This window comes from Balaenoptera musculus, chromosome 15, assembly GCF_009873245.2.
Source record: "Balaenoptera musculus isolate JJ_BM4_2016_0621 chromosome 15, mBalMus1.pri.v3, whole genome shotgun sequence".
In the NCBI taxonomy this organism is placed as follows: domain Eukaryota; kingdom Metazoa; phylum Chordata; class Mammalia; order Artiodactyla; family Balaenopteridae; genus Balaenoptera; species Balaenoptera musculus.
The window spans coordinates 81,945,466-81,961,067 of record NC_045799.1 but is presented as its reverse complement, the minus strand read 5'-3'; the positions used below and the strand labels follow the sequence as shown (position 1 = coordinate 81,961,067).

General features: G+C 51.6%; 1 protein-coding gene across 9 annotated transcripts; it reads left to right on the top strand.

Moving 5' to 3' along the window:
• The first annotated feature begins 1,050 nt into the window (after positions 1 to 1,050).
• On the top strand, positions 1,051 to 15,252 carry ZSCAN25 (zinc finger and SCAN domain containing 25). Of its 9 annotated transcripts, XR_005016384.1 has the most exons (8): positions 1,101 to 1,244; positions 2,030 to 2,154; positions 3,263 to 3,679; positions 4,830 to 5,031; positions 5,634 to 5,725; positions 7,442 to 7,589; positions 11,564 to 13,509; positions 13,606 to 15,252. XR_005016384.1 is itself a non-coding variant. In XM_036824677.1 (7 exons), exons 3-7 carry the CDS (start codon positions 3,293 to 3,295, stop codon positions 12,394 to 12,396), a joined length of 1,662 nt encoding a protein of 553 aa, XP_036680572.1. In that variant the 5' UTR covers positions 1,051 to 1,080; positions 2,030 to 2,154; positions 3,263 to 3,292; the 3' UTR covers positions 12,397 to 15,252. The 9 variants fall into 9 exon arrangements, 8 of the variants coding, with proteins under 8 accessions (XP_036680572.1, XP_036680577.1, XP_036680570.1 ...); XM_036824677.1 differs by lacking the exon at positions 1,101 to 1,244 and adding an exon at positions 1,051 to 1,080 and having other exon boundaries at positions 11,564 to 15,252; XM_036824682.1 differs by having other exon boundaries at positions 7,463 to 7,589; positions 11,564 to 15,252.
• Positions 15,253 to 15,602: the final 350 nt, after the last annotated feature.

Below are 15,602 nucleotides of genomic sequence, written 5' to 3'. Positions count from 1 at the left end.
GGCTGGACTTTGCCCTGGCATGTGGTATAAGGAATGGACCCAATGTTACCTTCTTCCAGATGACCAACCAGTTGTCCGCTTTCCAGTCCATTCTTACTGATATGAGATGTGGCCTTTGTCATTTACCAAATGATTCCTTCTCTCTCATCCTCCAGATCCAATCAATCCCTAACTTTGCCAATTCTACTTTCCCAATATGTTTGATATCCAAACTCTCCCTGCCATCTCTAGTCTCACGACTGCCCCAGTCCTGTCTCTCATCCTTTCTCTCGGGGACTGCATTATTTAGCTTCGTTTAACCCACAGTCAGTCTTCTCATCTCCCCACCTCCCTCGCCTCTTGCTCAGTCTCTCTTGCACGTTTCTCTGTAGTATCTTTCTAAAATCGGTCCCTTCCCGCCTTTAAATCTTTCCGCGGCTTCCCATTGCCTCCAGGTTACCTAGCTCAGCCGCCTGCTCTAGCGGCTCTGAGGATGCGGGAAAGCCACCAGTCCCCACCATTTGCTGGGCTCGTCGTGCTCCCTCCGCTGGGGGCACCTGACCTCACTCTTGGATCCATCCATCAAATCTGAGCCCAGGTGCCGGCTCCTCCAGGAAGGCTTCCCTGACTAGCGCCTACGCCTACGCCCCCACACACTACCCAGGGTGGAGACCCCTTATGTGAACCCACAATACTCGGTGCTACCCTCCATCACCCTCCGCCCCTAAGCCTCGCACAAAGCGCCGGAGGCTGCAATAAACACGTGTCGACCTACAGGGCTCTAAGGTCTTTGAGGAAGGCGCGGTACCCGGCGGTGCGTCCGGAGGGTCCTTCCCACCGGGGGAACGCAGGTGCAAAGGCACGGAGGCGCAAAGGGGCTTGGTGACCGCGAGCCTCGAGGGGAGTAGGTAGGCGGGGCAGGAGCCCCTGGTGGTCCAGCGCACGATCCCGAACGGTCCCCGGGGACGAGCGACCATCGAGACGCACCGGCCTCCGAGAGTCCTAGAGGGGAAACGGAAGGGGCCTTTCCTTGACGCACCTGTCTGACAGCGTCCGTCGCCCACTTCCGGTCCGCTGCGGGCCCGGGCGAGCCCGGCACAGGTGTGGGGCTGCGGGGCGGCAGTGGCCGGGGAGCTGGGGCCGGGCTGCGGGCCTCGGCGGCTGCGAGGCTGTCGCTGCGGGCGGCGCGTCTCCCCGGAGCTGACTCCCGCGGCACCGAGGCTTTGCGGGTCGGGACCCGGGGGGCCGCACCGCGCTGGGCTCAGGTAGGAGCCAGGCTGATCCCGCCCGGCCAGGGTTGCCTTAACGGAGGGATGGCCACGACCCTGATCTCTTGAACCAAAGCGGAACACTGTGAAGAGTGAAAGTGGTCGTTTTAGAACCAGATGCTCATTTAAAGAAACCATGGGAGGACACCTGTTTGTCAAGTGCTAGGGGTAAAAGATGAGTGAGGACCTTTCCTGACTAAAGGGAATCTGGCAGACGGAGGGAGACACAGGGGTAAACATTCGTACTATAATGCGACAAATGCAACCATGAACAAACGCAATAGCTAGAAAGCCAGGAAAGAGAAATCTCAATTGATGCAGCAAAGAAAATGAGTAGACTGAAAATGTAGATTTAAGAAGGATAGGTAAATACAGAAACTTCCAATAGAATATTAAGCAGACACTTGGGACGTACATAACTGCCAATTGCTTATTCTCTGCTTCCTTTAGAGTGATCCCCATCCCCCGCCCCAAGTCTACTACAAGCCTTTTCTTTCTCATGAGTACTTGAACCTGCGTAAACCTTTCTGTCTTTTTGGCCTCCCATGTTTCTCATCTATACCGTATGTTTTGGGAGGCTGACGTTGGCCTGCAATCTAACCTCTTAACGTCTTCAGTTTCTGAAAAGCAGGGGAAGTAGTACTCACCCGATAGGATGGTTGTAAGTATTAAATGAGAGTATGTGCTCACATGTTTTCTGAATGGTAAAGCCTACACAAGTTAGAAATCTTTTGATCAATTATAGTAATGATACATATATATTGTTCTGTTGTTTTCTTTAGGCTGAGTACACCGTCACATCTTAGCCACCAGCAAGTCTATTGGTTTTACCTCCCAGATGTCTTGACTTTGTGTGCTTCTTTGTCACCACACTGATCTAAGTCTCTTATCTCCTGCTTGGACCACGGTAAGTGCAGTTTCCCTTCTTGACCTTTCTTATCTATTCTCTATTGACACTTCCCAGGCAGAGTGACCTTTGAAGAACATGTATCTCCCCACTAAAATAAGGAATAAGAGTCAAGCCCATAATTCTTAGTGTGTGCCCAGGCCCTCGATAATGTGGTTTCCGCCTGCCTCTGAGCTCTTTCCCTCCCTCACCCTGCTGAAGCCACACTGCACTGGGGCTTGTTCTCAGACTGCAGAGTAATTTCTAGCCCCAAGGCTTTTGCCTGGAATGCTCTTTCAATGATTGGCTCATCTCATTCATTCGTTGGGTCTTAGCCTAAGCACTATTTATTCAGAAAAGCCTTCTCCAAGTCTCCAAGTTTTCTTTTGTTTTTTAAAATATTTATTTATTTGGCTGCGCAGGGTCTTAGCTGCAGCACGCGGGATCTTCGTTGCCACGTGGGGGATCTTTAGTTGTGGCACGTGGGATCTAGTTCCCCGACCAGGGATCGAACCCAGGCCCCCTGCACTGGGAGCGAGGAGCCTCGGCCACTGGACCACCAGGAAAGTCCCCAAGTCTCCAAGTTGATTGTCCCCATTAACACCTTCCTTACTTCCTTTTTAGAGCTTATCCCCATTTATAATTTAAATTTATTTGTTTAATTTTTTTTGGCCGAGCGCACGGGGCTTGCGGGGATCTTAGTTTCCCCCACTAGGTACTGAACTTGTTCCCTCGGCAGTGAAAGTGCGGAATCCTAACCACTGGACCACCAGGGAATTCCCTAATTTTTTTTTTTTTTTCCTGTCTGCTGTACCAGTATGTGAGTTTCAAAGGGCAAGCATCTTGTCTATCTTGTTCTCTGTTGTATTTCTAGTTTCTGTGGGTCAGGCGTAGATACATGTCAAATGTATATTTAGTGTTGGAAGAGTGGGCCCTGGTGACTAACCTAGTTATAACCCGTCTTATATTTTTCTATGATTGTAGTGTTGTCTCTCTCTTGAGATTTTAAGCTATTTGTGCGTATAAGCTAAGTCCTAATTTCATTGACGTAGAGACAGAACTGGGATGACCTGACCTTCCCTGTGTCTTATTTATGCTGTTCTCATTGTCTGTCTGGTCTTCCCAACAGACCCTCAGTCTTCTGGGAGGGGGTGTGAAGATGCTTAAAGAGTGTCCAGGGATGGCAGAAGATCATCAGCAGCAAATGGGTGTCCCTGTGGTAAAACTGGAGAAAGAGTTGCCGTGGGGCAGGGCGAGGGAAGGCCCCAGCCCGGAGACTTTTCGCCTGAGGTTTCGGCAGTTCCGCTACCAGGAGGCGGCTGGTCCCCAGGAGGCCCTCAGGGAGCTCCAGGAGCTCTGTCGCCAGTGGCTGCGGCCCGAGCTGCACACCAAGGAGCAGATCCTGGAGCTGCTGGTGCTGGAGCAGTTCCTGACCATCCTGCCCCGGGAGTTCTACGCCTGGATTCGGGAGCACAGCCCGGAGAGCGGCAAGGCCCTTGTGGCCGTGGTGGAGGGCTTCACGGAAGGAGCCCTGGAGGCCAAGGCGGTGGGTGAGAAGGGGGATCTGGGTCTCGTTCTGTTGGTGCGGGAAGCGAGAGGTTTGAGGAAGCAGTGGGAGTGGATGAGGTGCAGAATCTCCCTCCTCTGCTCCCAGACCATCTGGGGTACTTTGTGGAGGGCAGAGGAGTTTTTAGCAAGGAAAGCCATTCCCAGGGAAGACGCAGGGCCGGTCGAAGGGCTGTCAGCTCCTTTTTTGGTCATCAGGGCAGAGGCCTGGTCATATTTCCCTTGTGAGCCTCAGGTCCAAAGAAGGCAGTGGTGATCTATTTCAAGGGCCCTGGTAGACTCATTCCTCTTTGGGCAGAGATGCACGTGGGGATGCAGGGAATTCCGGAATTCCACTTGGTGAGTATTCTTCCCGAGAAGCGTTGTCTGGAACAGTGCCGTTTCCACGTCTGGGACGTTGGCTCAGACGGCTCACGTAGTGAGTGACTTTGCATCTCAGATGCTCCCTTGGGACTCTGGCCATGTGCCTGTCCCTCTCTGGTACAGTTTCCCGATTGCCGTCTGGGAAAGAGAGGGCAGGACTGAACGTTACTGTTTTGCTTGCAGGTAACAGTCTGTCTTCATTTTGTTCTCCCTTTTCCCACCGCGGTCACCCTTGACTTCCTGTATAGTCCTAAGAGAGTTGTTTTGTTTTTTTACTCCCTACCAAGGAGCTTAAAAGTGGACCAGGAAAGGCCTGTTCTTGTGAGTTCTGGTTTTCCTTGCTATTTCTAGAGCAGTTTTTTTCTCACTGATTCACTGCACAGTCTAGGCTTTGTATTTTTTACTTTCAGCATCTGTAACTGGGGAATCTTTTTTCTAATAGTGAGTGTTTTGGGCTAAAGTTCTCCTTGGAAGAACAATAACATCTCTCTGTGATACTGTTCATGGTGGAATTTGATCAGTATTGAGGTGGGCAGAAGGGACCCTTGTAAAATGGCACATGGATGCGTAGAAGTTGCTCAGCGCCTGATAAAGACAGATTAGCCTCCTTTTCACCTTCTCACTCACGTCCTGGGGGAGAGCTGAGCCGGCTTGTCTTTTCTCCCCCCTGCAGCTGCAATGGGTCTCTTTTTTAGGTTTTAATTCAACTCCTTTCATAACAGCCTTATGCAGGCCTCATTCTAATAGGTGTTGGGGCCTGTTCTTAGGTTCCGTGCCATGTGCAAGGAGAGCAGGAGGAGACAGCACTTTGCAGAGGTCCTTGGGAACCAAGTGTCCACCTGGGGCCAGTGGAGGTCAAGCCCGAGTGGGGGCTGCCCCATGGGGAAGGAATTCAAGGCCTCGACCAAGGCACTGAGGAGCATCTCGCCCAGGACCCTGGAGAGGGGACGCAGGCCTTCCAGGAGCAGGGTAAGATGCAAGCAGCAAGGAAGAAAGGGCACAGAAAAGGGTGCTTCGTGCCCGGCCCCCTCCCCTTTCCTTTACAAACCCTGCAGTTGATAAACTAAGTTACCTGTAGCGTGCAGTTCTGAGTTTTCCTGGCTACTTCCTGGACTTCAGTAGGGAACAGATGAAGTGAAATTGTTTTCTATAGCTCGATCTCCTGATTTCTGTGGGGGATATGTGGTATCACGCTCTCATATCATTTCTTCTGCTTTTCCTCATATCCCTTCTAGAAACCGCCAGGAAATATGTAGCTGACATGTAGGGATTTTTTTTTTAAGTGGGCAGATAAACTGAATCCCTGAAAGTAACATGTGACTTACTGGGTTGCTGAATCTCAAGGGGGGTTATTGCCGTAGTGTGACTTGGGAGCGTGAACAGCCCTGAAGGGCAGCGCATATTGGGTTGGGCCCTTCTTCCCAGCTGAGAACAGGGCAGGGTCCACCCACACCTACCTGTCTGGAGTCTCCTTATGGTTCCTGGGGTTCTTCGTGTCAGGCACTAGACGCCTGTGGACGAGCTACTGCAGGGCAGCGCTAATCCTGCTCCTGGTTTATTTCCCTGCTCAGCTCTGCCAGTTCTTCAGGCTGGGCCTGGCCTCCCTGCAGTGAGCACCAGAGACCAGGAGATGGCAGTGGGGTTCCTTCCGGCTGGATCCCAGGTGAGCTGCGACTGCTCTTCAGGGATGGTGGTGTCGCTTCGAATGAGGCTCACCGTCCCCACGGTTTCTCCTCGCAGCAGAGCACCATCCGCAGAGCTGGATTATTCTACCTTTCTTGTTCTGATGGATGTGACAGCTTCGTTCTCTCCACTTTACATCCTCAGTTATTAATTTGAACTGAGCCTTATGCCAGCGGTCCCCAACCTTTTTGGCACCAGGGACCGGTTTCGTGGAGGACAAGTTTTCCATGGATGGCTGTGGGGGGATGGTTCAGGCGGTAATTCGAGCGATGGGGCGCAATGGGGCGCGATGGGGCGCGACGGGGAGTGATGGGGAGCGGCAGATGAAGCTTCACTCGCTCGCCGCTCACCTCCTGCTGCGCGGCCCGGTTCCTAACAGGCCGCGGTCCGGTACCGGTCTAGGGGTTGGGGACCCCTGCCTTAGGGTCTAGGCATGAGGCTCAGTTCACTCATTTGGATTACTCTTTGTTTTTTTTTCATTTTTTTCCTCCATCGACTCAGTATTACTCTGGTAATTGTGAGGAGGAAGACGTTAGTGGTGGAAGTGTCAGAGGTGTGATGGAGGGTGTGGTGGATGGCCGGGAGACCAGTAGCCCGTTGTGGACACGCTTTACAGATACTTCTGCGGCTGCTCTTCCTCTGGACCCCATCCTCCCCCCGTGTCAGCAGGAGGGAAGCGACTCGCATGGGCGCTCCCAGGAGCCCCGAGCCGAGTGGTCTCTCTGGCCCCTCCTGTGGCCGCTGCAGGAGTTTTGGCCTTGTTAGCACTTCTCGGCCTGCCACAGATGGGGGTCACCGGAGCGCAGGTGGGGCACTCCCGCCATGGTGAAAATCTCTCCCATGGGATGCCCAGTGTTCCCCGGGAGGTGGGGGATTTCCACCGTGGCACTTTCCTGAAGGGCACATTGAGTCTTAAAGTGAAGAGCTCCTTATAGAAGAAAAGATGTCATTTGGCGGGAAAAAAGAAGTGATTCCAGGTTTTTGGTTTTTTTTTTTTTGGCCGCGCCACGTGGCTTCTGGGATCTTAGTTCCCTGACCAGGGACTGAACCTGGGCCCTCAGCAGTGAAAGCACAGTCCTAACCACTGGACCACCAGGGAATTCCCAGAAGTGACTCAAGTTTGAGCTCACTAAAGCAGTATTTGGGCAAGGGTTGATGCCTGTGCTGTTTGCTGTTTCTGTTTCCTAAGCATATTGTTTAGAGGAGATGAAGAAAGGACATCAAAGTTTTTGAATTTGGTCAGACCCTCTCCTTCTACCATAGTAGTTCTTCTTCACGGTGTCATGACGACGACACATTGATTTCAACACAGCGTTGTTCTTACAGCAGGGCCTGCCCGAGTTTTTACTTATCTCTGAGGGAAAGTCAGTTCTGGTTGAGGGGCTAAACAGAAGCCCCCGGTCTCCATCAAACATGAGGATCGAGTGGAGGTGATTGAACGGTGGAAGTTAGAGGCCGCAGTTGTTGGGTACCAGCCAAGTGGCTGCAGCAGAGGCTCAAAAGTACAGTGGCTCAGACAAGTCCATCGTTCTCTGCCATTAAACTGTCGAGAGGGAGGCACTTCTGGTCCCACTTGGAACCATCTAGGGACCCGCGTTCCTTCTGTCTTCCTGCTCTGTTCTCCCCTGGAGTGTTGTCCCCTGTGTCTCTCTGCTTTTCCACTGCTCCTACCTTGGGATTATTTCTTTATCCATAGCCATCTCCTGTGCTGTTTCAGGGGTTGGGCCCATTTAAAGACATGGCCCTGGCTTTCCCCGAGGAGGAGTGGAGGCACGTGACCCCAGCCCAGATAGACTGCCTTGGGGAGTACGTGGAACCCCAGGACTGCGGGGTCTCACCTCCAGGTAAGACTGTTTCCATCCCGGAGGTAAGAAACTGAGGAGCTTTGAAAGCTGTAGGTCAGGGTTCTTGTCCTTGCCCCAGATTTCAGAACCTGATGCTACCGATAAAGGAAGGGAATATCATGGCAGATGAGTAAATGGGTCTGCGGAAAGCGCGTGGACCAAGGCACATAAGGAGCTGGCGAGGTGCTTTCCTGGGTCAGGAGAGGAGCAGACAAGGAACAAGAAAACGCGAGGTAGTTATTCTGGCTGAAATGAGACAGGTCAGTCGTTAGGATGCCCTGAACGAGCTCCTACTGTGTCTGTGGTTGAAGGGGACTGAGGGCTTGAGAGCAAGAGGAAAGCAGCAAAAGAGGGATCCTCTGATCTCTTTCTCCAGCCTGTGTTTATGGAGCGCTCCCTTGTGTGCAGGCCCCACGTTAGCAGTTCTGTGTTGGGGCAGGACTGACGTTCCTGAAGCCTCGGAGCCCACAGTGTGTGGGTGCAGGAGGGCACGGGGCTGCAGTGGGATCTCAGCAGTGGGAGGGGCTGGTGTGGGCTGGTGTTGCCGAGCAAGCAGGGCCCCGGCCGGGCGTCTCAGGTGGCAGCCGGGTTTTCCCTGGGGCCAGAGCTGGGAGGAAAGGTGCTTGTGGGGGAGGAGCAGCAGGAGAAGGTAGGAGGGAAGGGTGAGCCTGGGAAGTGCGCACTGAGGGCCCCCCGGGGACAGCCGGTGAACACTGTGGGGGGGCTAGGGACGAGGGGTGACAGCCCCGCGGCTTGGATGGGGTGGGCGGTGGGGAGATGGGAACCGTGGCTGCGAAGGGCCCCCTCCTTTGTTCCCTCTGATTCTCTCCTTCCTCCTCTCATCACTTCTTTGTAAGTCATGTGCTGACCACTCACCTGTACTGACGTCTCCTGGTCCTTTTTCATCTTAAAACATGTTAAAACATGTTTCATCTTAAAACATGCAAAAGTATCGTACAGTCGACCTGTTAACAACAGAAGTTTGATCTGTGTGGGTCCACTTACACGTGGATTTTTTTCAACGAATACGTACTACAGTCCCGCATGATCTGCTGTTGGTTGAATCTGCGGATGAGGAAGCTTGGATACGGAGGGCCGACTGTAAAGTTAAATGTGGAGTTTTGACTAGCGGTCATCAAAGAGTAGTGTCAGTGGCAGTATACTGGGGGTGGGTGGGGCTCGGGAGGCCTGGGTCCAGTACAAGGCTGTCACCCATGATGAAGAGATGTGCGATTTCTGTGATGGCAAAGGACGTGGAACCCCTCCGAGGTAAATGCAGAGCGCAGGAGCCGTGCGTGGGGCACCCATGGAGGTGCCAGCATCCTAGCGCCTTCATCCTGGCGCTGGGGACGGGCCTCTGCCAAGGACGCCACTGTGTTCCCAGCAAGTTTTTACACCCTCCTGGCCATTCTGACTATTACAGAGACTCTGGCTTTATGCTTGTCCTCTTATCCGCTCGCTGTTTCAAAACAACCCACGTACTTCCCTAACGTTTACGCTGAGACTGGGTGAGCCGGAGGTCCGCTTCCCAAGCATAGCATCCTCTAGCCGTCTCAGCCTTGAGTCTTCCTGAGAGTTCTTCCCATGTGATTGCAGCTCTTGTGTTGACAACTGTCTAGGATTGGGCCTGAGAAAATAAACATGAATTCCATGATACATGATATCTAGCTTGTACTCACATTTCCCCACGTCCAGTTAGGTTCATGCATTGCATTTAATTTTAATTTTGCTGTTCATAACACCTCAAACCTGGAGACTACCCAGATGAATATCAGCCAGATGAGTAAGTGGAGTGTAACATACTCTAACAGTGTGACATCATGCACTGATGAGAGAGAACGTAGTGCGCCTACAGCTACACGGCGATATAGGTGAGTCACACAGGCGTGATATTGAGCAAAGCCGACACAATGTGTGAATCGAATATGTAAAGTTTGGGAACAGGCGAAAGTACTGTATGGTGATAAAAGCCTGGATAACACGTTACCCTGGGGGCAGGATGGTGTCACCAGTCACCGGAGGGCACGGGAGGGGCTTCTGGGTGCTGGTGATGTTGTTTCTTGAAGTGGCTGCTATTTAATGGTCATCTTCATTATGAACATTCTTTCAGCTCTTTATGTTTTGCACACTTACTTTTGTGAAAGGTGCAAAATAAAAGAATACATCAGAAGTGAGAGCTGTGTCGTTCATATTTTATCACATCACGAGGCATGAAATGTCCTTTTTCCCTTTATCTTTTATTTTTTTATTTTTTTTTTTATCTTTTATTTTTTAAAAATTTATTTATTTATTTATTTTTGGCTGCGTTGGGTCTTCATTGCTGGGCGCGGGCTTTCTCTAGTTGCGGTGAGCGGGGGCTACTCTTCGTTGCAGTGCACGGGCTTCTCGTTGCGGTGGCTTCTCGTTGCGGAGCACGGGCTCTAGGCGCATGGGCTTCAGTAGTTGTGGCTCGCGGGCTCTAGAGCACAGGCTCAGTAGTTGTGGCACATGGGCTCAGTAGTTGTGGCTCGCGGGCTCCAGAGCGCAGGCTCAGCAGTTGTGGCGCATGGGCTTAGTTGCTCTGTGGCATGTGGGATCTTCCTGGACCAGGGGTTGAACCCATGTCCCCTGCGTTGGCAGGCGGATTCTTAACCACTGTGCCACCAGGGAAGTCCCTCCCTTTATCTTTTAATGGGCTTGCCTGAAAGGATTCTTTCCCGTTTAAGCATCACCTGTCATTTCCCTCTTCTTTTCTTTTTGGCTTCTTTGCTCCCTAGTCCCTCTTTCGTCTCTTCTCCTTCCCTTCCTCTTGATCTTCTGTAAACAGCTGTTAATTTAGAGAGCGCATAAGAGGGATCAGAGGAAGGACTTGTAGAAGGGCGTTTCCGTCCTAATAAACATGCCGATGTAGAGGTGGTCTGCTACAGACTGGGTTCATTCACTCATCTGGCAGTCATGAAGTGTCTCCCCTGAGTCAGTCCCTGTGCCAGGCTCCCAGAGACCCAGATTAATAAAACAGGGTGAGGTGGAGGGCACAGCGCGAGCAGGGACACTGAGCTGAGGGAGGACGTGAAGTGCCGGGAGCTCCCCGTTGCTGGAACAGGCCTGTGATCCTGGGGAAGCTGAACATCTCAGATGACTGTAGAATAGCACGTGCAACAAGGTCACTCGTAAGTAAGTGTGGAATACACGGTGCTAATTGAGTATATGTGCTCACAAGACCCAGCATGGGGCAGTAATCGGGGCAAGTTCCTTAGAGAAACACATTGAGTTAGATTTTGAAGGAAAGCAAAGTCTGACTTAGTAGGAAGTTAAGAGGGAGGGCATTAAAATTTAGCAGACTATTCTGCAAAAGGGCATGGAGATTGTCTGAGCTTGGGCTGCTGTAACAAAATACCAGAGAATGGGCAGCTTAGACAACAGACATTTATATCTCACAGTTCTGGAGGCTGGGAAGTCCAGGGTCCAGTTGCTGGCATATTTGTTGTCTGGTGTGGGCCTCTCTTCCTGGTTCATGGGTGGCCACCTTCTTGCCGTGTCATCACGTGGCGGAGGGAGAGAGACATCTTGTGTCTCTTCCTTTTTTTTTATAAGGACCTTAATCCCATCATGAGGGTTCATGCTCACATGACCTCTGTGTGTGCAGAGAGCCAGCTCTGGCTTCTCTTCTTAGAGGACATAATCCTATCCTGGGGGCTCCACCCTCATGCCCTCACCTAATTAGTGCCCAAAGGCCTCACCTCCTAATAGCAGCACCTGGGGGCTTAGAGCTTCAACCTGTGAATTTGGGAGGGAACACAAACAGTCCGTAACGGATGGAAAGAAGTAAAGGAATGTCTGGTTTTAGAGTCAGAGAAAGTCAAATGTACTGAGGTTGTTGGTTAAAGGAAAAAAGAAGGAATTGTTAGTGGGACACCCTTAGAAGCCAGGTTCTAACATGGAAGTTTACCTTCAGATCTGTTTCAGTATCGACCTGTATCTCCTTTGTCCTGTAGGCCTGGGGAGCAAGGAAAAGGAGGCAAAGACCCAGCCGGCAGACCCCAAGGGGCCGCCTGCTCGGGGGCCGGCAGAGAGGTTTGGGGAAGCCTCTCTCCAGGTCCCGGAGCTCGGAAGAACCTGTGAGCAGGAGGCCGGGAGCTTGGTGGGAAACGCGCCCGGGCCGCCCCCTCCCCAGCGCGGCATTGCCCCCCTGCCTGATGACCTCAAGACCCACAGCTCCTTCTGGAAGCCTTTCCAGTGCCCCGAGTGCGGAAAAGGCTTCAGTCGGAGCTCAAATCTGGTCAGACACCAGCGGACCCACGAAGAAGACAAGTCCTACGGCTGCGGGGAGTGCGGGAAAGGCTTCGCGCTGCGTGAGTACCTTCTGAAGCACCAGCGGACCCACCTGGGCAGGCGGCCGTATGCATGCGGCGAGTGCTGGAAGACCTTCAGCCAGCGGCACCACCTGGAGGTCCACCAGAGGAGCCACACGGGCGAGAAGCCCTTCCAGTGCGGGGACTGCTGGAAGAGCTTCAGCCGCCGGCAGCACCTGCAGGTGCACCGGCGGACGCACACCGGGGAGAAGCCCTACACCTGCGAGTGCGGCAAGCGCTTCAGCAGGAACGCCAACCTGGCCGTGCACCGGCGCGCCCACACCGGGGAGAAGCCCTACGGCTGCCAGGTGTGCGGGAAGCGGTTCAGCAAGGGGGAGCGGCTGGTCAGGCACCAGAGGATCCACACGGGGGAGAAGCCCTATTGCTGCGCCGCCTGCGGCCGGAGCTTCAACCAGCGGTCCATCCTCAACCGGCACCAGAAGACGCAGCATCGCCAGGAGACCCCAGGGCAGTGAGGGCGCCCGGCCGAAATGCCCCTCTTTTGCTCACAGAAGGTGCCGGAGAAGGCGGGGCCTTCTGGAACCACCAGGCAGAGGGAGACCTCGTTGGAGGATGCGCCCCCCCTTTACTCACTGAAGGGTTGGGGGCGTTGAGGGACGTTGGGGGCAGAGAGGCGCTTTCACCCATTTTATTTCCACTCGTTTCAAACATGGGGGAAGGGAGAGGCCTGGTTTATTTGAGAGGCCAGAGGGCACAGCATCTCACGTCTCCTACCCAAGTGGTGCTCGTACTTTCTCTTACCCTTTTTGAGGGAGCGGTATCCCGAGCTGCAGTTCAGGTCCCGGTTTTTCTCCTTCAGTGGATGTTCACGTCCACCTCCTGAGTGAGTCTGGTTGTCAAGGTGACATCTTGTCCTGTGTCGGCAGCTTGAACCTCGTTTTTCTGAGGGCTGTGTCCCTGCAAGAACATTAGCTCTGTCTCCCTTCCTTCCCCCAATTCTCTTTTCCATTTAACAGATATTTATTTGTTAAGTAAATAACACCTACTGTGCGCCTGGTCCTGGGAGTGCAGTGAACGAGACAGATGAGACCTCGTTCCCCTGGAGCTTGTGATTGGGCCCTGGAAGCAGACTCATTAATAACGCAGAGCGCCCTCAGTTCCCTTCACAGCGAGCGCCAAGCGAGAGGAAGTCCTCTCAGGCTCATTCTGCGCTCCTTCTGCCCTGCCCTTCCAGGTGCCCGATCTTTTCCTCCCAGCTGGGGTCGCTCAGGCAGCCTCCTTTATTTTACTTTATTTGCGGCCCCCTTTGTCTCTGTGACAGTCTACTCTCGTTGGTAGTTTCCCCATTCCATTACTCCTTGAACAATAACAACTGTCCACACATCTGTTAGGAAATTAATATTTTGCTGTTGATCACTGTATAAACATGAGAGTATTTTAAAAAACATCCAGGTCTGTATAAAATTCTAATTAAATGAGGCCAAAAGATGAACTAGTATTAATACCCTATATTTGATGGCACTTTACAATATATAAAATGCGCTGCTTCCCTGTTTTCTCACTTGACTCGTTCCACAAATATTTATTGAGGCCCGACAGTGTGCCAGGAACTCTTCTAGGTGCTTGAGGTACGTCAGTGAATAAAACAGGCGGGGTGTGGAGGTGGGGTGGGAAATCCCTGTCCTCGTGGAGCTTACGTGTTGGTCAATGTATTTGATCTTCAGAACCACCCAAAGTGGAACCCGTGGCTGCTCCCCGGGACCCTCTGGACCTGGCATCTGAGCCTGTGCCTCGGTCCTGTCAGCTGGCCCTGAAATGCATTCGCCACCACCTACCTCTTGTTCCTGAATCATCTCCATCCTCAGTGCATCTCGGTCCTTGTCATCTGAGAGGTACTTGGGGTCCTCAGGGCCACCTGGAGATGATGAGACGGTAGCAGTCTGTTTTGCATGAGTGCCAATTTAGGAAAAACAAAGATGTTTGTAGGCATCAAAAAACCACATTTTTTAAAAAATGAGAAGATGCAGTGTTTGTAAACGTGTTTAAGCTTTCTTATATTATTTTGCCGTCGTTAAAGGTTTTCCTTTCTCTTGGACATTCTGGAAACTGCCTAACTAGCCTGGACCGCGCTGCAGTGTCATAATGCTGTGCCTTTGGACGCCGGCTGCTGAGTGATTAGTTTTCTGACGGGACTGTAAGTTAGTCTGTCTTTGGACTGTGTCCTGTAATTGCAAGATGTGATTTGTCTCATGGTGCCTCTTGATATTATATTCTTTCACTGGGATTTTTTTTCCCCCCATTTTCCATTGTAAATAAGGTAAATGGTAATGACTTTAATACAGAGAGTTGCATTACTCAGTCCACCTTGAAAAACATTATTTTATCACTCATTTCTTGGCAGATAACCGTGGTGTTTACTCTTGATTTAGCGAATGACCTCCTAGCCCTTCAGTTGTCCCCACGAGGCTGCGCTGACCAGGGCGCTGTGAGGTGTCTGCTCTGAGATGCTGGGCTGCTACTTCTCAGCAACGTCGAGGTCCAGATGCAGAGTCAGCTCTTTTCTTCACCACACCCCAGGCAAGCCAGGCAAGGCTTACAGCCACCTGGAGGCCAAACCCAATGAGAGGCTTTTCCTAAGCCTCTGGCCTGTAGTCTGTGTGATGTGGGGGCTGACCTGACCTGAGTTTGGCCTTTTCTGGAAGGTCTGTATTCCAAAGCTAGGCGGGGAGTTTGGAGCCAGCATGGCCTCTGAGTTGCTCATCAGTGGGCTTCTGTTTACCTGAATTAAGTGGTAGATTCTCTGATCATACACTGTGTTTCCAGTCAGTTGAGATCTCTTGAGGGAGCTTCTGTAAGAGTCAGGCCTTGCTGTCTTTCCCACATGGGCTTCCCTGTCCGCTTTAGACCAAAGCTCATGGACAGTTCCTCAAAAGAGTCTCAGAAGAAAACTTTCCCCATGGAGTTGTAGTAGCCTTGTTTTTGGTATCTATTCAAATGTCAAATACTGTTTTCTGTATTTTTCTATTTAGGAATTTTTCATAATAGAAAATTTCAAACATATATAAATGAATCCTCATGTATTCATCATTCAACTTTAACTATTATATACTCATAACCAATCTTGTTTTATCTCTACCCCATCCTGCTCCTCATCTTCCTCCCCAGCTGAAGTATTTTAAAGCAAATCCCAAATGTTGTTTATAGATATTTCAGTGTATACGTCTAAATGGTAAGGATTCTTAAAAAAAAAAAACAAACCCACAATGCTATTATCATACCTAAAAAACTGAGCAGTTCCTTAATTCCAAATTAATGTTTTTTAAAAAAAACCACGTAATTTTAAAAAACCTTCTTTAAGGTCAAAGTAAGAGGACTTCCCTGGTGGCGCAGTAGTTTAAGAATCCGCCTGCCAATGCAGGGGACACGGGTTCGAGCCCTGGTCTGGGAAGATCCCACGTGCCACGGAGTAACTAAGTCCATGCACCACAACTACTGAGCCTGCGCTCTAGAGCCCGCGAGCCACAACTACTGAGCCCGCGAGCCACAACTACTGAAGCCCACGCACCTAGAGGCCGTGCTCCACAACAAGAGAAGCCACTGCAATGAGAAGCCCGTGCACTGCAACAGAGTAGCTCCCACTCGCCACAACTAGAGAAAACCTGTGTGCAGCAACGAAGACCCAATGCAGCCAAAAAAAAAAAAGTAAGATCTGTAAATTTTA